The sequence below is a fragment of the Rhea pennata genome, chromosome 1 (assembly GCF_028389875.1).
Source record: "Rhea pennata isolate bPtePen1 chromosome 1, bPtePen1.pri, whole genome shotgun sequence".
NCBI lineage: Eukaryota > Metazoa > Chordata > Aves > Rheiformes > Rheidae > Rhea > Rhea pennata.
The window spans coordinates 14,801,699-14,829,315 of record NC_084663.1 but is presented as its reverse complement, the minus strand read 5'-3'; the positions used below and the strand labels follow the sequence as shown (position 1 = coordinate 14,829,315).

Genomic DNA, 27,617 nt, shown 5'->3' with positions numbered 1-27,617 from the left:
AGTCATAAATTGTGGAGATTGCTGATAGAACTGACACTCAGCGGTAGAGAATGTGGTGTTCGTATGTAAGCTGCTGTTGCAGTTGTATTTCTTACTTTCCTAAAAGGAAAAAAAAGGCTTTTTTCCCCTAGAAGCTATATTTCCAGAGAACTGAATCTATATTGTTGAGATTTCAGGTAGTTATTTTCCTTTTATATTAAAGAAATGTTATGAGGAGCACATGATTTAGAGGTATCAAGAAGATTTTGAGAAACACTGCATTTTCATTTGGGTTCAGGAGTTGTTAAAGGAAGGGATTTTTAAAGCCTTCAGTTTATCTTTTTATCTTTGAGGGGCCTAGTGTGAAGCTTTGCACATTGCTGCGTTTCTCCACGCTGCTATGCTGCACAGCACCCACCTCGGCAAAGTGGAATGCTTAGAAAGTCAGATCCTCCTGAGAAGATGAATCTGGCTGGAAGCAGCGTTCTTCAGAAATGTGAAAGGCTTCATTCATGTCACTGAATCATCTGATCTTTCTTTCCCAACCGTAGTACTATACAGCTAATCTATATCTGGTGTTGCCTAGCAGGAATTCATCAAATATCTGAAGGAAACTGATTTATTCTAACTGGGACTCTTACAGCAATCCGTGTAGGTAGAAGGTTCAGAGAGGAATATTAGCCTCTTCTGTATCAGTCTGGCCCTCTCACTATCAATCAGGATTAACCTCAAAGGCATTTTACAGCTGTCTGATGCTTGGCTGTCTTGTCATGCTAATAATTTAAAGACGTCTCGCTTTATATTGGAATATCTCCATGTCATCCTGCAATCAACTTATTTCAGCTATCATCTTTTAAGAGGTTTAGCAATTTAAACTTCTGTTCTCAACTGATAGTCCATGTGCACAGTGACAGTGACTGCATATGACTGCAAGTGACTTCTAACGGGAAGAGAGAAAAATATTTCCTTCTGTAGTAATCATCGGTATATAAGGTGAGATGCGCCTGCTACACATTAAATTCCTTTCAGTTTCCTTTCTCAAAACACAGTATTTCAGTTCTGATTTTCTCTCAGCTGTGTGGCTGTGTTTCTTTCCTGTCCATTCGTCCTGATAGAGTATATAGCTTCTGGAGCTTGGCAGGAAACTGAGCCAATGCTGGAGGAGACTTAGCTGACTTTGGCACCAGCTCAGCTTAGTGAAAGGCAAGTCAAAGTGTTGCAAGCATACGTAGAGTGTCTTAGCTTTAGCATCAGTCGGATCAGAAGCTGTCAGCACCATACCTTAGCATTTCCATTTTCAAAGTGATAAAGTTGCTTGGACTTCAGTTTCTCTTTCTAGGGTGTCATGGGTTTGAAGTCATGTTGTCACCATCCCTTACTGTCCTTGGAACTCAGCCCCAAAGTATATGCATGCAGGTCATACTCTGTGTTGTACATCCATCTTGTATTGTGCCATACTGATTATTCTGGACATTTGGCTTTTGAAATGTGGAATCTGAAAGTTCTTCCATTTCTCAGATGATTCTGTGTAGTGAACTTGAGATATGGTAAGATGAGATAAATCTTGTAGAAGGGATGAAATGCAGGCAATAGCCTCCTGGTGGTAATCCTATTGCTATCCAATAAACTGAGTTCTGGATTTACCTTTGCAAGATGAGCTTTCCTTTCTTGTGGCTGACTGCTTACTGAAGTGCTATTGGAAGCCTTCTGCTATCCAGACATAGGGTATGGGAAAATAGGAGGCAGATACATCTTCGTAGTTCGGTCTTTTCTACAAGTGAATGTCCATCCAAATACCACAAAGACTGGGATTACATTAATCCTTAATTAACATCTCTCTTACTGTTAGAGCTAGGAATATTGCAATAAATGAGTCACTTGGCATCCATGCTCTGAGGGAGGGTGCTGAGATGACTCAGATGGTTTGATAAATCCTTTTTCTCAGACCTGCTGATACAGATGAGATTCTGAAAACCTCATCAGAAGTTGTAGGAGTTTTTGATAACCAAAACTATCTCACCCAAGCCACTTGAACTCTCTGAACAGAGCTCTAGAGTACCGAAGTGCCTTTCTGGATTCTTCTGAGACAAGCCATTGCTCAGTGAAGATTCAACCAAATGGAAGGACCTTAAATTGCAAGCTTAAATTGGGCAAAATGGAGAGCTCCAAGATGAACTCTGCTGCCCACAAGACAAATGGTTGATGGGAATAAGGAGTTGAGAGGTGTTTCCTGGGAGTGCTGAATGGGTCATGCACCACAGTGGGAAATCCTGCAGACTAAGGAATAACGACCTCTGTGCTGATCAGATGTGTGGCAGGAGAATACACCGTCTGCAGCTGCTTTTGGAAACATGTGAGGTGAAATTCACCATCAATAGAAAACACCATGTTTTGTAAGAGGGGCAGACGGTAGATGGGCAAGAGACCAGCTTTTGCCTTAAAGAAAAGGAGGCATTCCAGTGTATTCTGGCTGTAACTGGTATGAAGGCAAGCTGCAAAAAATTATTCTGAGATCAAAGTACTGAAAAAGAAGTTTTTTGTCAGAAACTGAAGGTATTGTTTTCTTAGCTAGGTAAAGAATGTTTCTGTGTCTGAACAATAGTATTTGTTACCACCTTGACGAAGACAAGAAGACAGAAAGATGAAGTAAAGGGACCTTAAATTGCACGTTTTGTTACCTGAGAAGAAAATGAAAAAGGCATCATTGAGTCAGTCTCTATTAGAGTATGAAAATATGTATGCTGGAGATGAAAAGCTGTAAACCAGTCTTTATTGAATTGCCAGGATCATGTTGGCTAGTATCACCATTCTGAACTGTAATTCAGAGCTGTGTTCTTATATGCAGAAGAGGTTGCTGGCTGCTTTTTAATTTCACCACTGTGCAGTAGCTGCTCTGCAAACTCTTGTCCCTTGTGTGCAGAGAAAGTGCAACAAAGACCGAAACTAAATCTGTGCAGACTAGCAAGAACATACCGTGTTTGTGTGTACTACCAGTTTATTTCTAGGCTTCTAGTTCATGCATTGTCAGTATTGAGCTTTCAGATTTATTCTCTTGATTATAATATTAGATACAGAAGAATGGCTGTTAAAATTTTGTTAACCTCAAAGTATCATGCAGCCCTATAAACCTATGGTTTATGAGGCCGTATTTAAAACCAGCTGCTCACTAGGGATATCAATTTCTTACATAGATGGAAATGAGTTTTCTTGAAATATGTATATGATAGTAATTTTACCATTTTGATGCTTTTGAGTGCTGCTGAAATTTGCAACCTATTTACTTCTTTTATACATTTCTATTATGAAAGTAGGTGTTTAAATTAACATTAACAAGCCATATAGAGAAACTTGAAGTAGATCATTCTCCCATCCAAAGTGCTTGCCTGCTTACCTTTTCCTGACTGCCCTGTAGAATTAGGTTCTCAAACAATCTAGAGAATGTGCCTTTGCTAACAAGTTGAATATGTCTTCCAAACATTAGCTCATCATGTAGAGGAAATTTGCTTTTTTTGCACTGAGATCATCACCTGAAGTCAAAGTTACCTCCTGCTGCGGTGTCCTTGGGAAAGAAAAGTAAAAAATTAGTATTTGATACTAGTTGAGAGGTTACAATTTCACTGTTCTTATTAAATCTTTTCTACTGGGCTGCGTTGGGGTGGGTGAAAAGGGGTGCTAAATGCTGTATTTATTGATTAACTTCCTGCTCACTTTCCTTAAGATTATGACAGTTGTCTTCATATGGTTTATAACACAGTATAAAATGCATACTTACTTGTAGTTTATGTTTGTTTATATACTCTAAGGAAGTTGTTGGCATGTGGTGATGAGCTAGGACTAAATCCCATGTTTCATAATTTAGTTATTGAATTTCACCTACAGGTTTGACTTCAAAGGCTTGTTAACTTAAGGGTTTTTGATGCAAAGTTAAGTGAAATCTAACTTTTGCAGGGGCAAATAGTTCTTTTGGAGAGAAGATGCTTCTACTCACCCACTCCACCCTGCACAAATCTGCACTTGCAGATTTGTTATCGGTGATGACTATTAGATACTGAAACAACAAGTATTATGTTTTCAGATTATATGTTATTAATAAGTCACAAATTATTTCCATTTAAACACACTTGGGTCATTCTGTAGAGAGTAATTCATCACAGGACTTACCCATACTAGTAGGGAAAAAAAGCCAGAACAAATAGTGGATACTTTCTTTATTGCATACCAGTGTTTTCCTAAGGTCCTCTAATTACTCCTTGTGGTCAGAAGTAGTTGTCCATATGTAGGGAGATGAAGGAAGGAACTGTGTATTATCAGAAAAGACTCCTGTCACAAGAAAATTTGGAGAGAGTAGAGCTGTATATGCAGGTTATGAGGCTAGTTTGGTTTGTAATTATAGGTTTTTATCATTGTACTGGAGGAATGTTCCTTATCTAGCCTACTTCAGATGAAGGTTTCATTTCAGGCATCTGTTAGGATGCTTATATAAAAAATTCTGTACTCTCCGTTCTTTAGTACATGTTCTGTGGGTTATGACAGCTGTTTTACTCCTCTTTGGCTTTTAGCAATTTGGGTCAGATTTGTTTTATAACTTTCTCGACTTTTACAACACTTTACTAGTGAGTAGAAATATGAGTAAACTGAAAGCCCCTGAGTATATATTTAGGTCTCTTCTTTTTGTGTCACCAGGTGGGTGTGTTTTCTTTCCCTTTTAACTGCTGACTTCTCTCCTCCATGAGATAAGTAATGGAGAACTTGTCTGGAAAGTAGAACTGTGTAAGGAACCAGTATTTGAGAAGAAAACATGATACCTTGGCTAATTCAAGTTTGAGGCTTCCTGGATAGCTTTGACTTATGGCTTTTTTTCTTATAAAATTTTAATAGAATTGCAGCTCTTTGAGAACAAAATTTCAGTTGGGAGTGACTTTTAGAACTTGAAACCAATTGTTTCTGGGTACTTGGTGACTTGGTGGGGCTTTTTGGCCCCCCAAAAGCGTGAAAGAGCCACCTCTTGTGAAGACTACCAACCTGGCAAACCTCACTGCTTCGTATTACATGTAATTTGATATTATAGTGGGCTACCACTGGTTCCCATCAGCTCTGCTCTTTGCGATGTGCTCTTCCTGCTTGCCTTGCCTTCGTTCTGTGGATTATGTAGCAGCAGAGTGAGGCAGTTCAACTCAGGGATTAGTTTTTCGTCATGGCTGTGCAGCTGCTGGATATAGCACCAAGATAGGAGAGAGAATCCATGGTCAAGAATGGAAAGAGAATGGGATGTCCTTTTTTCCCCCTGCACCTCCCTTCTGGATTTATGGCTTTTGACTTTAAAAAGAGTCAAATGACCTCTGGCATAATTGCAAATAATTGCAATATTAAATTACAAATAAAAATAGCATTAAATTGTTAAATTACAAATAATTATAATAACAATTTCAGGATCTTACAAGAAATGTGCAACGTGATTTTGTTCTTTGAACCAGAGTTTTGGGGTTTTCTGATTGCTTTCTTATGTTTGTGTTGCTTGTTGTGTACATAAACTTATTTACAAAGCCTTCATTTAAGGCTATTTTAAATTTAAAGAGCTCACTGTTAAAGTACCTTCCAATTAAGCTAAATCTGCATTTGGGGAAAAGAACAGGCAAGAGTTCAGCTAGGTTAGCAGACATCTTTTGGACATAGGAGAAAGATTCAAATAACTGAGTCCCTAAGCAATTAATAACAGCTGGAAGAAATTTGTGTTTAGAGATGTCACACTTAAAGTTCAACAGCACCTGAGTGTCTTGTTCTGGAACATGAAAGATTTTGTCCTCCAGAGCTGCTGTGAAGCATTGCTGGAATTCCTGCCAGATGGACTCACACCCACTCCGAGATGTCTTAAAGCACACATCTGAGTGTTAGGAGGCTTGTAGCACATTTCTTCTGATGTTTACCCTCCCTCTGTCTCCTTCTTTCCCTTTCAATTTTGAATTCCCGAAAGAGCCTCTGTAGACATGTCAGGAGATTCGTAACATCATTAAAATACAGTTGATTCCAAATTTTATTAAGTATATAATGGAATCAGTGAATTTCCTTCATTTCATGTTTTTAATCACTTTTGCTACCCTTGTCCAACCTTTTCCTGAACAGCCAAAATTTTTTATTTCCAGATTTTAAAATTTTATATTCCCAATTTTTTTATTTTCCAGCCAAAATATTTCCAGAATAAACAACGACAACAAAACAAACAAGCAAAACCTACAAAACGATCACGTCCTTCAAAAAAAACCATCAACACCTCTTCCCGATTTTCTCCTGTTAGAGTTTTCTCAGTGTTTTCAGGTTTTAATGTTAGACATTACTTTTGCTGTTGGCTGTTTCCTGTTTGGAACGTGGAACAGCATGTCCTGCAGGAAGAAAAGTGAAATGAAGTCTGCAGTAGTTTTACACTCCTTAAAGTGGGTAACTGATTTTCTCTAAGACTCAGTTCAGCATTTCACTATATTTTTCTCTAAATTCACTGCACAAGAGAAATGCTTCAGTCTGTCTTTTGTGTCTTTAGCAGCATTTCTACTAAGAGCAGGTTACAAATAAGATTTCATTGTTTTGTTTGGAGTCTGCTGTAAATGTATTTTTGTTTGTTTAAAAAAGAGTAATTAAAAGATAAAATATCCTGCCTGGCATTTGTTAATGATTTGTAATGCTTATTTAATAAGATTATAAAGTCACTGTAGCTTGAGGAGATAGTCAGTTCTCTGCATACCTGCTGACAGAGTATTGTGAATCTAGAAATAATGTATTGTCATCTTCATTTAATTAAGTGTTTATACTTGGGATGGTGATGAATAACCTAGTAGTGGTAGACCACAGAATACCAAACAATTATATTAGAAAAAGGTAAACATATTTGGTGTGTGCCTCTGCATGCATATGTTACCTAATGCATGTTAGTACATACAATGTTTTAGGAAGTATAAAAGTAACTTAAAATGTTCCATCTGTTGACAAGCTTATTATGTTATGATAGTTTTTGATAATTATGTTTCTGAAAAAGGAAATGAAGGTTAATACACATTTATTGTAGCTTTCTTAATGTCTGGGCTTTTAATAGCAAATTTAAAGTCCACTTTAAAGAAAAATTAATTTACATTTTAACAAACTCTACTGAAAAGATGAATTCTAAATGTAACCAAATAAAGCATACATTCATGTCATACAGCACAAAGAAAGGTGCTGTTGGAACATTCATAACTTTTATATTTCCAATTCAATAAAAGGGTTACTAAGAAATAGCAAGGTTGGGGTTCTCGTGGACTGATACCCTGACCTCATACTGTGAAATTATGTAGTGGTGGAAGAGCAAGCATCAGTGAAACACTGAGATGAGTTTTTAAACTTGGAAGCAGAGTTTAAGCAACTAGATCAAGTGCTGAAGACTTGATCTTTGCATATGTGTCAGAAAAGTAACAGTGGACAAAACCAAGCAGCACTGTCCCTTCCCGAGAATCATAAACTCAAACAAACAAACAGCAAAGTAACAGTAATACAGAATTAGCAGTCGGGTTGGTGGAGCTGAGCAGCGTTTCTTCCCTTCATCCTTCTTCATACAGTAATGTTTAATTGCTTCAAAGATGCAATCAAAGCTAAAAGACCAAACCCAAGATTCTTCTCCGTTTAAATCAGTCTTGGGTTATTTGCAGATAAAATCATACATAACCCCTGAAGGAAATAATAAAAATCCTTCCTAATGCACACAAAGGAGAAGAAGAAAATACCCCTGAATTCCAGCATACCAAACAGCAAGGATTGTAGACAGAAGGAAAATAACCTTTTTCAAAACCGAATCAAATACAGTAGTTCAAGAAAGACCCAGATGAAGCTCAATTTTGTTAATCTGTTCCCTTAGAAATAGAAAAAGTCTGTATTTGAATCTAAATGTTGAAGGGTATGCTTCCTCTTGTCTGTTAGAGGGCGATTCTTGATCCTCCTTCACACTTACTTCCAAATGAGTGACAAAACGTGTGAATTGCAATTCTGGAATTGCTTCCCATTCTCTTTAAGGTAATATCAGGGGAAGAAATAGGGCAAATAACTGTTTGCCTAAAAGACAAAGTCAAGCATGACTTTAATGGATTTTTTAAATTATGAGCTCTACACAACATTGCCCTTATTTACCCTTCAGTTAGGGTTTTGCTGTGTTTGTGGCCAAAACATTAACATGGAATTTTATAGACAAAATGAGGTAAAATGGCAGTGCCATCCAAAATAGCAGTTCCCCCATCCACCAGTGTCACCTGTGTCACCTGGTTCGCTGCCCTCGCATAGACTGATGAAGTGCAGGCTGTTTTACTGGGCTTTATTTTTCTTGGCTCCTCAGTATTAATGTTGAACAGTGTCTAGTCCTTGATTAGGGTGTCCAAAACGGCCTTGCGCCCACAAGCTGAGGTTTCAAGCCTCGTGATAAGCTTGAGCTTTGACTTAGGGGGTGAGGGGGTGTGTAAATGGATTAAGGCTTTCTGCCACTGTCACGCTGGGCATGGGCACCCTCAGTTTGCTGACACAGTTAAGGTCCATTAATCTACCAGGTAGTAAGATTAACATGACTGGTCAGAGAATGCACTGCACCTTCTATTTGCTAAATCAGTTTATTTTCCTCACAGTGTATAATATGGAGACATCTGTTGGGAACAAAAGAGGAGTGATAAAGGCAAAAAAAAATCATAAACACATTTATTGTTTATCCTCTGAATGGATCCCTTCTCTCACTTCTGTGCTAAGCTTTAGGCAGTTAAAAATAAATGCATTTATTTTGGGTAGGTTGCTCTTTATAACTTAAACTGTTTTATTTCATTACTGTATTAATTCCAACAATTCCCTTTTAAATCAGACTGTGTACTGAAATAATAGAAGAATTATTTTTTCTGAAGGAGTTAGCAGGCAGATAAACTCGGTAGGCATGCAACTTCCAGCAGCGTCCTTCAGAGCTAAGGCATGACAGCAGCTGCTGGGCAGGCGGCGCGTTGCCACTGGGGCTCGTTCTGACCAGCTGGGCACCTTCTACTCCGGCTGCTCTGCGCGTCTCGAACCGTTGCAGTGGGTCAGAAGTGTGTGTGGGGAGGAAGTGGTGCTGGAGAGTTATGAAAAGAATGAACGTGGGAGGGGGCTAAATGTAAATATAGCTTTCGCTCACGATCCAGGCAGTATTTGAATCCAGGTTTCAGGAGCTGAGAAATTAACAAGTTACGGAAAGGTTTTTTTCATCTCTGTTTATTATAATTTGAATGATAAAATGCTGGTAATATGAATGGTATTTTTCAGATAGCTTGGACTTGAAGTAGGTAGGAGAACAAATTCATAGCAGCTTTTCATGGCCCAAAAGCTCTAAGTTACTTTGCAAGTACACTTTTTCTTTGTATAAAGTATGAATACACAAAGTAAATAGCATCAGCCTCCTTGGAGAAGGCTTTCTTAGTCGTTTAACAAACATTGTGCTTCAACCCTGTATTTCTTTTTTTTTTTTTAATATGTGTTGAAGATACTCAGAATTTCAAAATGTGAGTAATCGGTGGACATTCAAAAATACCAAGTACAATTTTCCTCAGAATAGAATATAAGTAGCCACATGTTTCATTTGCTTTGAGTAACAGCATATTTTGTTTACTTGTTTTTTCACTACAAGTGGAACAATTAGAAAAGCACCTCTTGGTTGGTCCCTTTTCCCTGTTATTGAATATTAAAACATGCCATGTGCTTTTCAGGGGTAGAGCCTAGGTTAAGTAGGAAGATGAATTTTTCTCTCTTCCTCGTAGCTGTTTTCTGCATCTTCTGTACTGTTACGGCTTTCTACAGTCCTGCCAGCAGTTAGGCTTAGGAAAAAGTGTATTGAGGCGTGTGGTCCACGTCAGTGCCACTAGAAAGTTGTTCCCTGCTGTATATTAATGAAATCTTTTTTCCTTCAGCCAGCAGACAAGAACTTTTGAGTAACTTGATTATCTTGATATTCTCTGAAACATATTTCTTCTCAACTGTGCTGGGAACATAGGTCTAACGTCTCATTCGCTTATCAGGAACTCAAAAAAATGGGTCCAGACCTGTAAATACCTGTTCCTGTATGTCCGGCCTGCCGTTGTGGGACATGCTTCACCTGCGTTTCCCGGGGCGTTTTGTGCCCCCCTCTAGATGGCCAGACGGCCCCGGGACCGAGCGCCGCCGTAAGCGTGCTTTCTCCTTGCTTGCAGGCCAGAGCCTCAGCAGAAAGCTCCCTCCGCGCCGCCGCCGCCGCCGCCGCCGCCGCCGCCGCCTCTGCCCGAGCCCAGCCCCCCCGAGCCCGAGGAGGAGATTCTGGGATCTGACGATGAGGAGCAAGAGGATCCTGCAGATTACTGTAAAGGTGCGTGCCGCCGGTTGAATGCTGGGGGGAAAACGTCGTCTTGTAAATCTCCCTGGTTCTTGGGAGCTTCCTCAAGGATTGCTCTCCTGTTGTGGAACTGGTTTGTACGGGAGCTGCGAATGCCTGCTGGCTTCAGGCCCAAAAGCAAATCTTTCTGCAGCGCTACCTTTTACGCAGCCGTAGCTTATTTATGCATTTTATAATGATTAAATTGCAAATCTTGCACACTTGTTTTTTTCCTTATGTCTTGTATACAAGAACAGAGTTTCTTGATTGATGCTTGTTGTGAAAGAAACAAAAATACTTAAACCGAACAACTGAAAAATCACACTGAGAGGTTGTTAAATGCCTTGATGCTTTTGACAACATCAGCTAAATTTATATTACGGTCTGTTTCTTATTTTGCTCTCCTTTTCTTACCCTAGTCTGAGATGTTACATCATTTTTTATATGTGCTATCTTTCATAATCCTCAACATTGTTGGCTTCCTGCGCCTTTATTTCAGTTTTTGGCTTATCTAATTTTTGTGGTTTATGTTAAATTAGTTGTTGTTTTATCATATAGTTACACAGCATGTGACTGTTGTACAGCCCTGTTGGTACATAAGTTTATTTTAATGTTACTTCTGAACTGCTTCTGCTAGGGCAATGCATATCCTGTACTTACGTGAAAAATCATAGAGGGCAGATCTGTCGACTTGGAGCTAACTATCTTAGTAGATTTCAGAGAGATGGATCTACATCTTGACTATATCTGATGTCCCATATCCCTCAAATCAAGAAATACTTGCTGTGCCAAATCTGATAATGTTGTCTGAACCAGAAATTTTATATAAGTCTGGTGAGATGTTGTTCTCTTCTCCCAGGATGGAACAAGTCTTTTTTTTTTCTTTTTTCCTTTTTTGACTTTTCAGATGTAATGATTTTTTGGTGTAAGAAGTTTTCTTAATCCACAGATTTTCGAATGATTAAGTGGTTTGCAGATACCAACAGTGAAAACAAACTGGTAAACTCACGCCAAATTTTGAAGTGTACAGCAGGGAAAAGAAATATATATAGCCAAAAACTTTTTTGTATTTTTTAAAAATTATTTCTCTTACATTTGTTCCCTTAAGGTAACTTTTTTGGTATCTGTAGCATCTTCCATCAGTGAGTAAGGATTTTTTGTTTGAACATCTGTTTACTGTTTTTTATTTAGATTAAACATTTCCAGGCCTTTACTTAATTCTTCCCTGAAGTAAGGGCTGAATTTAATTTCAAATAATCCATTATTGTCTGTGTCCCACTATCTTTTGCAAAACGTCACCATCTGGAGAAGCTAGATCACAAACACACACACAGGCGCATGGCGTGCTTTTAAAATGAATTCCGTGTTAGGCTAAGAATACTTGCAAGGTTTGTGAAATATTAAAGGAAATTTCCGTGCACTTAAAGATTCTTTTAAATTCTTGTAATGTTGAAGCTCTGAGTATATGGAAGAATATTAAAAATGATTCAAGAATATTAAAGATGGTTCATAGTGTGCTTTGATGCAATCATCTTTATTATGTGTTTCTGTAAGAACAGTGCATGTGTTGTTACAATAGATAATGACATTTTTAACCCATATTTCTTATGAGGTTGATCAGTAGCTTTTTTTCTTTTAGTTTCCTGGGATTGAACTGAAGGGAAAGTCCCCATGTCAAACAAGCACCTGAACCTAGTGGCCAGTTCGAGATTGCATGGAGCCATACAGAATTTCTGTTTTTGTTTTATGGGTATCAGTAACTAGTTTGATAAAGAATTCCAGGATAAGATTTAGCTATATTAATTTCTAATTTTTTGAGACCCATTTTACTAATATGAATATATGTTTTTCTGTTTTGAGCAATCTTACCTGTATTTAAGGATTAGAAGATAATGTTTGGAAATTAGCGAATGTTAATGGAGTCTCTCTTTTCTTCCTAATTTTATCTACAAAATGGACTCTCCTAGGATTTTTGAGTAAGGACAGAGCAATTTAAAATTTCATAGGAAGGCCATTTTGACAAGGGATTCAGATTCGTTCTTTATCTGAATTTAATATTTTATCTGTTACTATACTTTGCATTGGCTCGATATTTTTGCTGCTAATTTTATTTTTAATCTTTATTTTTATGGATATGTTACTGTGGGCTGGACTCACAGCTTCAGCACATTACATATTAGTTAGTTCCCCCGTCATAAAAGTATTCGTAATCAGAGAGTTGGTTAGTCTGAATTAGCACATGAAGTAAGAGAGACCTCTAACACCCATTTGGGTAAGGTGTTTAGGCTCTCCTTTGTTACCCAGAGACTTTCTCCCCAAGTCCATTTAAATCTATAGAATTGACTTCTACTGATAATGTTGACTTTGGATTAAATATTTTTTAAATGTTAAAGAAATGGCAATATCAAAACACCACCTTTCTGATCATTAAAGGTATTATTTAGACAATGAAGCTGGTTTTTCTGCTTTCTGAAATCCCTTGAAACACTTGGAGATTTTTTCAAGTGTGTGTCGTGTTGTGGATATAATTGGAATTCTTTGCTTCTCTGATCTTCTTCTTTGCCCCCTGGAGATGTCTCCCATTCATCCAGTTCACAAAGGGAATAATTCCCTATACAAACATAGAACTAGTCAGCTGCAATTACCAATACATTCAGGAGACATTTAGGAATAATGATCTCATTTTTCTGACCCTCTTTCTTGAGTGCATGTAGCTAGTTGTATGAGAGTCTTTTTTTCTTTTTACTGAAATGAATAGCACAACAGATTTTTGTTAAATTATCAGCACTACCACTTACACGTTGTATATTTTCAAATACTAATATTGTTTTTCCAGAAGTACATCCTTTTCCTCAAATGTCTTAATTTTATATAGATGCTTTCTCGATACTGCAATTTGAAAATACCTTCTGCACCTTGAAGAACTTAAATAATTATATTCATCATAGCAAAGGTGGCAGCAGTTTCTAAAATACATTTTTACTAAGTGTGCTGTTACTGGTTGTCCGCAACTTGGTAATGAATACCTTCCTGACTTGAATAGTCAGGGAATAACGTGTACAGGGACGGTAGTTGATTATCCTCAGTTGTTTCTGTTGTGGCTTAGAGTGGTAGAAAATATATTCTGAACTATGTTTACTTACAGGATATACACAGGCTAGTCTACTGTTACAATAGTTATGGGATGCTGTTGTGACCAAAAGAAGAGGGCTTTTTACGTATATATTATCGTTATTCTTGCAATACAGAGCTTCTTAGTAAAATAACTTAAAAATCCCTGGATTTACTGACATGATATCCTTGATGGATTTCTGCTGTAGGGTATCTCTCCAATTTGTGATGGGAGGAAACTGTTTGATGTTTTGGTTTGCTTTTGATCCATAGAAGCACAGCTATCCCAAAGAAAGACTCCCAATTTTCTTCAGAGAGACAGACTTACAAAACGCTTTGTTCCCTGAACTATTCTTAAAAGCAAATATTTATCTCTCTTTAAATTCTTTATAGCTTAGTGATATACTTTCCAAAAAGGAAAATATGTTTTTTAGTATGAAAAATGACTTTTGGCCTTAGTTTTATATACCCGAAGGCCTACTGATACCCTTCTACCAGTACAAAAGGCTGTGTAAGCTGTGTGCGTTTTCATGTACTTTTAAAGCTATGTAACTGTGTACATGAATGATTTAATGTGACTAGATGTTTAGGAAGACTGTAAAACATTTCAGAAATTTTTATCTTGTTGAATTTTAAAATCTGTTTTAGAGAGGTGTGAAAACTAGATTGTAAATATTTTTCAGGTTTTCTGACTCTATATTTGTTTGGAAAAGGAATAACGATTGCACAGAATAAAATTTAGTATTTGTGACTGTTCTCGTGCAATGGTATATGCGGGACAAAAATAAGAAGAAGTAACAGTGAATTATGTGGAAGTGCTTTACAAAATCCTTGCTGTCAGGTCAGGAGACTTGGTTCTTTTCACAAATGCAAACCTTTTTGGTAACAGAAAGTTAGAATTGCTGCATTTCTTGCCTCAACCTTCCACTCGTATCTATCACATGATTTTCACTTTAACATCCTGCATGGAGTTTCATGGTAGGAAATTACCAAAGAATAATAATAATTTTTGTTTTAAACCAGTCTATAGCTGCCTTGCAACAATATTATTTTTATCTCTATTTTTTAATGTTTTCATCTACAGCTGTTCCAGCAAGAATGGTTAAGTAAATAGGCGATTAGTACCGCAGTTTTCCTTGTAAAATGATGTTCTATCTGTAGCTGGTCTTGAGATAGATACATTTGCATGACTTTATTTGGCAGATTCTGTAATAATGTAACTGCTGTAGAGTCTGGCTTTATATGTGCCTGATGCTAGCTTCGTATGCTGCAGTGCATAGTAATTAGAGTCCTGGTTTTGGAAATGAAGAAGGCAGCGTAATAGTCAACATTTTCTCTCAATAAATTCTTGTTCCCTCCCCCTATAAATTCCCTGCAGTGTAAATTTGGACCATTGTTCCAAACAAGAACTGTTCTGGGTTTTGTTGTTGTTGTTCCTTTCTGGGTTTTTTTTGGGGGGGGGGGGGGAGAGGGGGGAGTTGACAAGGAAGGGATTCCTTTTTGGTCACGTTGCATGGTCTAATTAAAGAGGACGGGATTCAACAATGGAAGTTAAGGCAGTGTTTTAGGTCCCGACGTCCTGGAAGCCTTTGATGAACGTTTCCATCCTTGTGATGGGCTGTAACTCTTCACCCGGGGGGGGAGTCACGTGACTGGCGGTCTGTAAGGCTGGGTCCTTACGTTTCAGTCCTTCTGTATTTCACTGCAGCTCATGAAGTGGGGCCTTCTTTCTCCTTTGATCTTTTTTAACTGAATATTTTTGCATCTATACACCTAAGCATTTTCAAAATGAAGTATTGGGTGTGATAGTGAGTATATTATCCCACAGGTTAAAATGATGAAGTTGATTCTCACACACTAGTCTTCATGGATTTATCCAAAATTTACATGGAAAAGCTGAAATTTGTGTCTATTTCAACACCTTACTGCTAGGTTAGGGGAGATGAGACCGCACTCTTTGTGTCTGTCTGTGCTACCTGTGCAATTCAAACTTATTATTTTGGCCAGTGACCACGCTTGACCCTCTACAGTGTGTAAGAAATTGGATGCAGGCAGGTAGGTAGATAGGCTTGTCAGATCATCACTGTGTAGATGAGACTTGTGCTGCCCATCTGAAAATGGTCGTTGCGGTCATCACTTGATTCAGACCAGCCCCGGTCAATATGGAGGCTTCTGCGTTCAGCTGCCCTGGTGCTTTAGCTGAACCCGCTGGAGTTTCTGCTCGTGGTGCTTCACACTGGAGCTTGCGCGTCTGGGACCATGTCAGATGGGGAGCGTGTCAGATGGATCAGCTTTTGGCTGAAGCTGTGAGCAACCAGCAAGTGTATCTTGCCCAGGAAGCTTAACATACAAATATTGATTATAAAAAATGTTTAAATTGTATGGTTTAGTTTCGATTTGGGCATTCTAACATTTAAAGTAATACATATGTGTAAAACTTTATAGTTCTGTCTGCTGAATATATAATCTTTATAGTTCTATCACCATGCAATTTCTTAATCTACCTGGAAGTACATTTGGAGGTGACGTGATGAAGGACCAGAAAGAACAGAAGAGATGATTCTTTTAGCAGCTGCTCTGCATGGGCTCTTGTAGCACTGCGTAGAGCAGCTGTATTGTTTGTTTGTAATTTAGGCTAAATTGTGAATGTTGTTATTAGTGGCTTAGGGTTCTGAATAATAAGTCTTGTCTGATCGTTCTCTTCCTTGTGTTTTTGAGTGGGAGGAAGAATGCCTCTTAAAATATGGAGGAAATAAAAAGCTTCAAGGAGGAGCAGCAAGCATCTGCAGTACTTCTTACAACCCCTTCACACTGCATGGAAGCCTGAGCCCCAATCTACTTGGTCATGTTGGCCTTTGCCTACTGTGGCTTTTAAGATCCTGCATAGTGGCAAAATGGATAGCCAGCCTGCAGCCTTTGCTTAAAATGTAGTTTAGACAAACCCTGTAGCTGCCCGCTCTTTCAGCTTCTGCACTCTAAAAAAAAACCTCAGACTTGAGAAAATGCATTGCTGCTGTGTCAGGAGCAAAGTAGAAGAGCATCAATAAATTCAGTACTGTTCTTAATATTTTCTTGTGAAGTATTTTATTGCTGCCTTTATTAGCAGAAAACAAATAGAAATTAAAAGAATGTTGAGATTCTGCAATCATACAAAAATACATTGACTAGAGAAATTTCAAAAAAGATAATCAAAGAAGTAATGTAGATGTTTCCTGTACTCTCTGCAAAGTATAAGATAAGCTTGGAGAAATAAAGGAGTGATGGTAATATTATTGCAAATAAAAGCTGTAACAGGGAAGAAACTCTGCAATAGGTACAGAAGAAACATGGGTTTCTTCTTCCTGACCAAGTAAGGCAGAATTCTTATCATTAGAGTAAACTTTTTCCTTAGATTTCTTATTTTTAGTACAGGACAATTTGAGGATGAAAATTTATATTAAAATAACTATATGAAAAGCTAGAAATACTGCTTTTTTTCTGACTATTCTTTTTCTACTTGTGTTTTTCATGAAAGGAGGCTATCATCCAGTGAAAATTGGTGATCTTTTCAATGGCCGATATCATGTTATTAGAAAGTTAGGATGGGGACACTTCTCTACAGTCTGGCTATGCTGGGATATGCAGTAAGAAAACTATCTTTCCTTTTACTTTCTTTTTTCTTAATGTATGTTTATTTTGTGTGCAGTAAGTTCTGTTTTACATGCATGATAATTATGTAAATTCTTGATGTCTTTTTATGCAGAAAGATTTCTGCAGTGTTATTTTGCTATTGGTTAAGGATTTATTTTATAAAGCCTGTCAGAAATAGGTGTAAGTACATTTTCTTGGACAAATTAGCTTTGCTTATTGAATTATGTGTTGTCTTGAACTTGTGAGAATAAGCTAATGTTTTTATTCTCATATCATTAGGAAAAAAAATGCATTGACTGAATGAGAAAATGTGTACACAAGTTCTTCTCTTAAAAACATTAGCATGCAGCAGAAAAAATAATCAGATTGTTACTAGAATATTATTTTAAAACTTTTTTTAATGTAATTTTTAGTATATTCTAGTTTTCTGTCAGGATGCATTAGATCAAAAAATGCTATTTAAAATTTACAGACCCTTACAATATGTCTAATTTTACCTCTGAGTGTGTGTTGAAAATGTTTTTCTGTTTTCAAGGGGGAAAAGGTTTGTTGCAATGAAAGTTGTAAAAAGTGCCCAGCATTATACAGAGACAGCCTTGGATGAAATAAAGTTGCTTAAATGTGTAAGTATAAGTCTTGCAATACAGTGCTCAGTATCAGTAATAGTAGTAATAAATTCAGAAAATGAGATGGAAAATATTTTTAAGCTTTATTTACGTATCTTTTTCCTAAACAGCTGACTTCTTATGTGTCACCATGATTTTTAAAGCTCCAAACTATTGTTTAAATTCATAGGCCAAACAAACTAATTAGGTATTTTAAAGTGAATTATTTCCTAAAATGTTGATATTTGCACTCTTGGTCTAGGTTCGTGAAAGTGACCCTAATGATCCCAACAAAGATATGGTTGTACAGCTGATTGATGACTTCAAAATTTCTGGAATGAATGGAATACGTATCCTTTTGAAAATACTGTACCTTCATTAAAAATGATCTACTAACATAATAAGCATTTAGTTTTAGCTTTTTTTTAGTTAGTCTTGGTTTAAAATTGTCATGTAGGAACACCGAAAAACAAGCAGATACGAAGAGTTTGTCCAGTGTTTCATGCATTCACCTGAATGAAAGTAGCTTAGCTTTTCTAAACACTAAGATTTAGAAGTATATTAATCCTGTGTTGGTATATTAAAACTAGAGCAGGCAAGTTTATTTAGAAACAGAAGTTTTACTGAAAAGATTTGTAGTAGTTGAGGTTTACCGTGACTAGTAAGGAAAAAAAAACAGTTCACAAAAAAGTTGATTTCTGTTTTCTTCTAAGTAGTTTAAGAGCATGGAGATTCTGCTCTTGGTTATGTGATCCAGGCATTAGCCTCTCTCTGTTGGTGAAGATTTAAAAAATTTAGCTTCTAATGTCTCTTTAAAAAGAAGAAAATGGAGCAAAAGGAATATATGACTAAATATTGTTCTCAGATAAAATTTTGGGCCTATGAATATATTTGATTTATGAGTTGAACTAAAATGATGCTTATGGTGTTACTGCCATTTTGTTTATTTTTACAATTGGTATACATTTGTACGATAGTTGTATCTTGGAGCCCTAATAACAGACCTCGTTGCTCAAGACAGAGACGATTCCTGCTCTAGAGAACTTAAGACTAAGTTGATTTTGGTGATGAGCCTCCAGTCTTCAGCAAATTAGGTTAAGATGATCTTCATCAACTCCCTCTTCTCCTTTAGGGGAGGAATCAGGAGTTATTGGCTGACTGACTGTCAGTAAATCTGAGTGCACGCTCTGGAGAGCATGGTTTCAGCAAGAAATGTGCAAGCAGGTTTCATCCTGTCCATCCGTAACTTGACATTATCCGTGAAGCTTTTTTGTGTTTAATAAGGGAGGTGGAGAGTGTGGGGACAAATATTCTGCTTTGCAGAACGGCATCCTAACTGCTTTTTCTTTGCCTTGTTTTGGGTTGTTTCCTCGTTTCTTCACTGGTCAGCTAATGTGACAGTTGCTTAAATTTAGATGGTACTGCTGTGATACAAAACTTAAGTTTTAAGCTGTAATGCTGAGATGCTACTGAGAAGTATTGTAAAAATGTTGTCTAACATATTCATATTCACTAAACGTTAATGTGACGAAAGTGTCACATTAACCCTTTTAGATTTTGGCTTCCATATGCTATATTCAACATGCAAGAAGATACTGCAGTACTCTCTTCAGCTGGCCACTGTACCATTGAAGAATAATTAAAACTTTTAGAAATCAGGGATTTCACCTACTATTTTCATTGTAAAACTAGTTTGTTTTTAAAACACTAATCTGAAATAGGGAATACGGAAATAAATTTTCACATGTATGTAGAAATACTCACCTGTGTACAGTTTTTTCCCACTAACATTCTTACATTATTGATACTTCACATGTATGTATACATCTGTATTAAACCTGAAAGCCATTTCTGAGAGCGGAGAATAAGTTTTGTTAATGATAATATCTCAAAAACATATCCAAACTTTGAAACCAGGCACTTAGGCTGACAAAGCAAGAAGAGACTGTTTATTAGTCAAGAATGAGAATGCAGATAGCTTTGTGTTAGTAGATTAAAACTGGACAGGCTATATTGATCTTTTCCATTTCAGTTTTACCTTTACGTTTGGAACTCTGGCAGTTCAAAAATATTCCTGCCTTACTGGGAAGTAAATTGCTCGGAAGGCCACAGTAGACAGGATGGGCTGATCCTGGACTAGGATCAAATTTAAATTACAGCTGGAAGTCTGTCAAAATCCAAACTACCAGTGAAGATATGATAAAAGATATCTTACACTTTGAGTTTTCTTGAGTGAACAATTTGTGCATCGTATGTTGGCTGCACTGATTATTTGATCAACTCCCCTCTATCTCCTTTGAAAAAAATCTTTAGTGCAGGTTCTTTTGGGAGGGGGGCAGGTATTCACTGCTCTTTGTTTCCGTTATAAAAAAAAACCATATTAGTACCATATTAGTACTATATTAATGTTCTTATTGAGTTGAATATGTTGAGAGAAGTACAGTAATTGAAGAGTTTTTCATACTGTGCTGTTTCTGTCTTGCTTTGAGCAAGCTGCTAAGTATCTGTTCATCTGTAAATTAAGACAGCACATACTTCATGGATAAAGAATCAATTATTCATGAAATATATTTAAAAGTTAAAGCAATACAGAAAAGAGATGAGTGAATCCTTTAAATGGCTAATACCACAAAATATTGTGGAGATTCCAAACAGGGAAATCTGTCAAGAACCATGTATCAGAGGGCTGGGAATGTGCAGAGCCATTAGCCTGGACTATGTGTCTGGAAACAAATGATCTTTCTCCTAGGAACTGTAATAGATGTTTATGTATCCATGAATTTTAACAATGTGCTTTACACTATGCTAGACTGATTTTTTTTAACTACTTGTGTATTTTAAAAAGACTGCAATTAGTGACTTTTTCAGGAAATAACAGAATTTCCTAACTTGGGCAGCTCAGTGGTTTTGATAAGGTATACTAGTGTATTTTTCTGTATTAGATATGTATTAGAGCTTTAATAAATGTTTAACTAAGTGTAGCGTATTTTGTAAGAGAGTCAAATAATCACATAATGAAACAAGTGATTGGAAAGCTAAGTGAAAAATAAGGAAGGAAACATTCCTGGCATGATCGCACATTATCAATTTATCTCTAAAGAATATATAGCATTACCTAATACCATAGGGCCTAACTGCTGCCAGGGCAGAAGCAACTGAGATACATCTAGAAGTACTCTGCCTTGGTACCAGGTCTATATATCATTTAGTTTAACAAGTCTTTAAACTTGATAAGATTTCTAAATGCTATACCAGTGTGTGTGTGTGTGTGTGTGTGTGTGTGTGTGTGTGCACGCACACACGTGCACATACGTATATTGTATTAAATGCAGGATTTTAGTACAAGAATAAACAGTTTTAAGTACTTAATTCTGTCAATTGATAAATGTATACTCTCTCACTTGGCTGCTCTGGTAAGTTTTCCCCTTCTGGGTATTCATAGAATCACAGAATTCACTGAATCAGCTAACTGGTTTCAAGAGCACCTCCCAAGAGGCAGCTGTGCTGGGTGGGCTTCAGGTGCTGTCTTTTCTCTGGAGTACTTTTTGGACATAGACATCTGTCAGGACCTTGGTGCTCTAGGAAGATCCTGGGGCTTCCATGGCTGGCATCCTAATAAGTTAGGTGCAGCTTTTCCTTAATTATTCTTTGTGAATACACTGGCTTAAGGTTAACCTTTCTCAAGTCACATCATAATAAATCAGACAACACTCACATTTTTCCATGCCTAATCAAAACTTTGAGTCTCCTGTATGTCTTTTCCTTGTCTTAGTTGCTTCCCCAGTATCGAGCATTACTTGAGTTTATCAAGAGTCCTCCCAGGCAAAATATTCTAATCTTTTTCAGATAAAAATCATTTTTTTTCATGTGACCTCCCCCTTCTATGTCAATGGATTTCCATAGGCAAAGTAGAACTGTAGAACTAATTGGGTGTTTTCAGCTCATCCCCTTTGTATGCTTTCCTGGTGATTTCTGTGCATTGGTTGCTTGCATGGTAAGGCAACCAAGACTTTTTCCTCTTCTGAATGGAATAGAGATTGATAATATTCTGAGTAGATTGATTAATATGAATAGGAAATGATTATTCACTATCTCTTCTAGTACAGGAATTAAGGAACATCAGATGATTTGAGCAAGTATCAGCAATCAGAATGATACAGTTCTTCACAAAGTACTTTCACCTTTTATCTTTCAGTCTAACTGCAGAGTAGGGGATACAAATTTTAGCACTTCATTTAGCTTTATGCATATTGGTAGATACTTGAGAAGAATATAATGATAGATCCATAGACAAGTCGCATTTTGGCATGAGTTAAGGCAATGACAGTGAAATCCTTGCCAAGGCTTTAATTAATGTAACTTTGGTAAGTCAGGTAAGTTACTTCCCCTAATAGTTTGATTTCCTGACAGTCAGTAGTCCTGAAATACAGTTTTAGGCTGATTTCCATCTGTTGAGATTTTTCTGCAATAGGGATATCATTTTGTATCCATCCATTAATTCATTTTCTTATATTGTTTTTGCATTATTATTTGATGCTAACCATATCCTGTAATTGAGATTTTAACATTCTTTTCAGTTTACTATTGCAAAAGTATTCCCGGGCTGTGTGTGAAAATCAGTGCTTTATATTGAAATTGTATGTTTTTTTGCCAGGATATTGTGGATGCTAAAAGTTGCAATTAGATTGAATGTTTTCTTCATAGATGAATAATCTGTCCAGGTATATTTAAATACAGAATCTCCCAATTTAGCAAGTCCCTGAACCACAAATCACTGGAAGTTCATAAATTCTCTATTTCAGTGCTGTTCTCTGAGTATCTGTTGTTGGCCTCTATTGGTGGCAAGATGCTGGGTCAAATTAACTTTTTGGTTTTGTGTTTGTATATTGCTTCTTTCAAGTTATGCATGTTTTTTATTTCTGAGTTCTTCAATGATTGCTATTATGCTCTGCAGTTAAAACTTCTGAAGTATTGTAGTAGGGCCCTTCTTCTATTCCTTTAATCTCTGGCTGTCAGATGAGTCTTAAATGAGCCTAACCAAAAGGATGTGTTTAGTATGTCTCATCTTATAAACTGTTGTTGCTCCAGTCTTCTGTTGTTAAAAACTTCTATTGATTTCATTTAAAATTTATTAGAAACTAGAGATAATAAGACAAGTCAGTATTTTGAACAGTTTCAAATGAAAACAAAATGAAAGGTTGGACTAAATGATCTCCAGAGGTCCCTTCCTACCTTAACTGTTTTGTGAGAAATTCGTTATTTTTTGCAAGTAGCTGTTTCATTCTTCACCTTAGTGTTGCTTTTACTTTTAGAAATAACTAACAAGAATGGCATGATTAAATTGTTTTACTTTAGTTTGTTTTGCATTTAGGTACTGTTCTTGCACATGTTTATATGTAATTGAAACCAGTTTTATATTTTGTATTTGTAGTACTAAAGCATATATCATGTTTTGCTCAGTTCAAGACGACCTATTTTCTTCCAGGATGATGAGTGCTTTAGCCAATACTCAAACAAACGTTTGTGATTGATCTAATTAACAAGTGTCTTTGGAAGTTATCCTTAATTAAATCTCAGATGTCTGTATGGTCTTCGAAGTACTTGGGCATCATCTCTTAAAATGGATAATCAAGTCCAATTACCAAGGCCTTCCCATCCGTTGTGTAAAAAGTATAATTCGACAAGTAAGATTTGTTAATGTTCTAATTAGTTTCTTCCACACTTGTTAACAGTCTGAAGGCTAAAATGATGATATTTCAAAAGAAATCTTATTAACAAGTCTGGGATAAGTTAATTTTATAGGCAATCCCAGGGAAGTTTTGTAAGAATATTTTCCTGGATAGCCTGTATTTATGTTGTGTTTTTATTATCAAGATACCCTGCTGATAAGGGAGTTCCCTGTGCTGCTTTAGAAAACAAAAAGCTGAAATGATGAGTCATTTTCATATATGTAAGGATACTCATACTTAATTGCAATATGGTTAACAAAACCATCAGTATGTCACGCTTCTTATTAAGCTGTCCTGGAAAACGCAACATCAGAACGCTGGGAAATAACATACTATTATAAAACTGAACAACATTTTTTTATCTGTCTGAAAACTAGGTTCTAAAGGAAGAACTATTTTTTTTTTTGAAAATTCTTTCTATATTTAAGTTGTTTTAGTGTCAAAGCCCTAAAATATTTAGGCAGTTCAGAAAATCTCACTGAGAGATGTTCTTTCAAAATATATTGTCTTGCTGTATGAAAGCCAAATTGCGGACAGGTGATCTTAAGGAGAAATGGGATCTCGACAAGGAAGAATTATAGCTGATGTTTCTGTATGATTTTGTATATTCAATTAAACCATGTGCAATTAGTTTCTACAAATGACCAAAGAAATATTTTCAGTTTGGCATTTAAAGAATTTGTATTACCTTTCATTTGCATTACATATATTAGTATTATTAAACTATCAAGTTAGGAATGTGTATATTTGTATTATATGTGCATATGTATAACTACTCTTTTCTGTAAATACTGTCATTTTGTTTGGAATATTTTTGCTTTGTTGCACCGTTGTCCTGGAGTTTGACAGAAAGGTGAGAATTTACGATGTAATTGCTTGAAACACTGGCTTTAGCAGCAAAGCCAGGTTTAGGAGCTCCCTGATGTTACTGTTACCTCAGTTACACTGACTGTTTGCAGAAAGAGGCTGCATACCAGACCACTGAACAGAGCCAAGTTAAAAACAACCTCTTTTTGGAAGGAATCTGTGAACTTCTGAGCCCAGCTCACAGCATCTTTGCCAATGGGCTCATATAACCTAATAGAGGAAGGCTTTCAGGTGAGGTCTTCAGGAAGGCCAATGAGAAGTGCAGTCAATGAGGAATTGCCTGAGGAGGAATTTTGGAGGAGGCTCTTTGTGTTTTCTCTGATAGCCATGACTGGGGACCCACCTCAAGTGCCTTTATACAAATGCATACAGCATGGGAAACAAACAGCAGGAAATTAGAAATGCGTGTGCAGTTGCAGAGCTGTGACCTCACTGGGGTCACAGAGATGTGGTGGGATAGCTCAGATGCCTGGAATGTAGCAATAGCCAGATCAAGACACTTTAGGAGGGATAGTCAGGGAAAATGAGTTGACATCTGCACAAAGGAGCAATTTAAGTGCTTAAATCTTCGCTGTAGAGTGAGTGACGCAGACTAGGTCAGGGCCAAAGGGAAGATTAGCAAGGGTGATACCGTGGAAGGTACAGCTACAGGCTGCCAGTTTCAGAAGTAGATGAAGATTTCTTTAGATGGGTGGAGTAAGCCTCCTGATTTTAGGCCCTGGTTCTTATGGGAGATTTTTATCCACCATGATATCTGGTGTGGTGAGTGCAACTAGGAGATTTCTAGAGAAGGTTTAAGACAATTTCTTAGCATGAGTGAGCCATTTCTTAGCAATGAGCCAACTAGGGGGTGCACTTTGCTAAGGAGCCAGTTGAAGATGTGGAGGCTGATGGCAATATTGGCGTGGGGGGTCTGGGCAGACAAGCTGAACATAGGTCAGTGGTGGGCCCCTGTGGTGATGAAAGCTAACCATACACTGGACCACATTAACAAGAGAGGAGGCAGCAGATTGAGGGAAGTGCCTCAATTTTGGCACTTCTGAAACTGCATTTGGAGTACTGAGCCCAGTTTCGGGCTCCATAGTACAGGACATTGATGTACTGAAGTGAGTCCAATGGAGGGCTACCAAGGTGGTTAGGAAGTCGGAACATATGATGGATGAGGAGCTGGGAGAGCTATCTTTGTTCAGTTTTAAGAAGAGAAAGGAAACACTTTGCTATCTTCAAGTATGTAACAAGTGATTATAGAGAAGATGTAGCCAAACTCCTTTTGGAGGTGCACAGAGATAGGACGAGAGGCAATGTGTGCAAGTTGCAAAAAAGGAAATTCTTATTACATATTAGAAGGATATTCTTTGCAATGAGGGTAGTTAGACACTGGAACAGGTTGCCTACAGTGTCATTGGAGATACTCAGAACTGAACTGGCAAAATGCTCTTGAGGAAGTTGATCTAATTTTGAGGTTAGATCTAACTTTGAAATTGGTTTGACTTTGACTGGGGGGAAGGAGGGTTGAATTGCATGCTCTCCAGAGGTCCCTTCCAACCTAGATTATTTTTTGAATGTTAGCAAAAGTAAAAATCCCAAGTAGGTCAAACAGTTCAGAAGAGAAATTGGTTGGTCCTGGAAGATGAAGATTTAAATTTTGGAATGAACTATATGGACAAGTTTGGTTGGCATTGTGACTACTGGTAAGCCTTCCAGGTTCTTCATGCCGTTAGAAATACACCGATCCTTGTCTTCTACTCGGACAAAACCTGTACCATACATATTCTAAAAATACTGCCCTGGTATTACTGTACAGCAAACATGGTGCTTCTAAAAGTATTAAGATTTCATGCTACAATAGAAAATAACTCCTGTATGTTACGGTTTGGATTTTTTTTTTTTCAATTTCAGAATACTTTTATAGCACTGGGATAAAATTTAGGTTTTTTGGGGGTATTTTTTTTTTTTTTTTTTTTTTGAATGCAGCTGAGAGTTGGATTTCTTAATAAGAAATTTAATTTCAGGTTCAAGTAATTTCCCTGGGGTGGAGTTACAGGAGTTGTCACATAAGAGATGACCCTATAGACTTGAAAAGTGGATAATTGTCATCATTTTTTTGTTTGCAGTGGGGATATTTGGAAGTATCAATTTATTTAACTCTAGGGCCCTTGCTTTGGGTAGTAAAATATATAGCATTAGTCTATTTTAAAAGGAGCATGTTCTGAAACTGATGTTATCAAAATCAGCATCAGGTAGTTCATCAATGAAAATTATTACTTTTGCTGCTGGTGTACAATATAGTAAATAATCTGTTCAGTGGGACAATAAGATGTGGCTCCCTGAAAGAAAACGAAATTTAATATTATTTAGAAACAGCAAATGATGGCAAAAAGCTTCATGATGTCAAGCTAACTATCTGACCTTTACAAGGGAAGAAATACAATCTTGTAAGTTGTAATTGTATTAACAGGATCTCTCCTAATTTTTCAGAGCTGTATTACATTACTCATTTCAGATTTTTCTTTTCCAGTGGCGAAGTAAATAAAAAGTAGGAGTGTTTTCCCTCTTCTCTGTCCTCAGAGCACGGTGCAAAGACCATACATATCTCTATTGGTTTGGAGGGATAACATACTTCCTAGTTTTAGGATAAAGCAATCCAATCCACATTTTAGGGTAGCTAAAAATTTGAATAGTATGGTCATTATGATAAATCGTGGAACTGATTATGATACTTACCAAAAATCGTTATTTGATTTTTAATACTCATGGTAAAAAGGAACACTCTTCCAGGTGCTTTACCTAAATATGTTGGATCTAATGATTGCTTCTTGAACTCTTGTGAGAGTGCAGTGTCCATCATAATCAGTCCTTACGTTGATATTGCTGTTAATGCCTCTATTCCAAAATTTGGAACCACTTACCATTAACTGCATTCCTAGTATAAAAACCAATCTTTTTAAATATTTCTTACTTTGAGACAAACTCTATATTCTTTCAGTTGCTTTGGCAAGTACTCAGGCATATTTTGGATTTACAGGGAAAAAAAATCCAGATTACAAATGTAACAGTTTAGGTATGTCATGGGCACTGACGCTGAGACCTGCTCAGGATGGAAGCTTTTCAGGAAGGTTGCTGACCAGGCTAGCTCCAGAGCTGGCGAGAAGAAAGTCATGTGCTTGAGCTAACTCAAAGATACATTAGCCTGAATGGAAATACCATTTGCACACTACTGTTCTTCTCTTACCTGAGCTGCCTTGTGTGCTCTACGGAGGTAGCAGTTCTGGTGCTAGCTCAGGGTTGCATGGCAGTCTTTGCATTCTGTTATGGCTATTTTGAACCCAT

General features: G+C 37.1%; 1 protein-coding gene across 4 annotated transcripts in view; it reads left to right on the top strand.

Moving 5' to 3' along the window:
• The window catches only part of SRPK2 (SRSF protein kinase 2), a 98,656-nt gene that overhangs the window by 38,713 nt on the left and 32,326 nt on the right, over positions 1 to 27,617 (top strand). For 3 of the 4 annotated variants that reach the window (XM_062581989.1, XM_062581983.1, XM_062581963.1), the window contains exons 2-6: positions 10,188 to 10,339; positions 16,971 to 17,079; positions 17,622 to 17,709; positions 17,954 to 18,041; positions 23,269 to 23,375. In XM_062581989.1, the coding sequence (XP_062437973.1) occupies positions 10,188 to 10,339; positions 16,971 to 17,079; positions 17,622 to 17,709; positions 17,954 to 18,041; positions 23,269 to 23,375 (544 nt within the window). The remainder of the gene's footprint in view (positions 1 to 10,187; positions 10,340 to 16,970; positions 17,080 to 17,621; positions 17,710 to 17,953; positions 18,042 to 23,268; positions 23,376 to 27,617) is intronic. The other variant, XM_062581972.1, reaches the window with a different exon arrangement.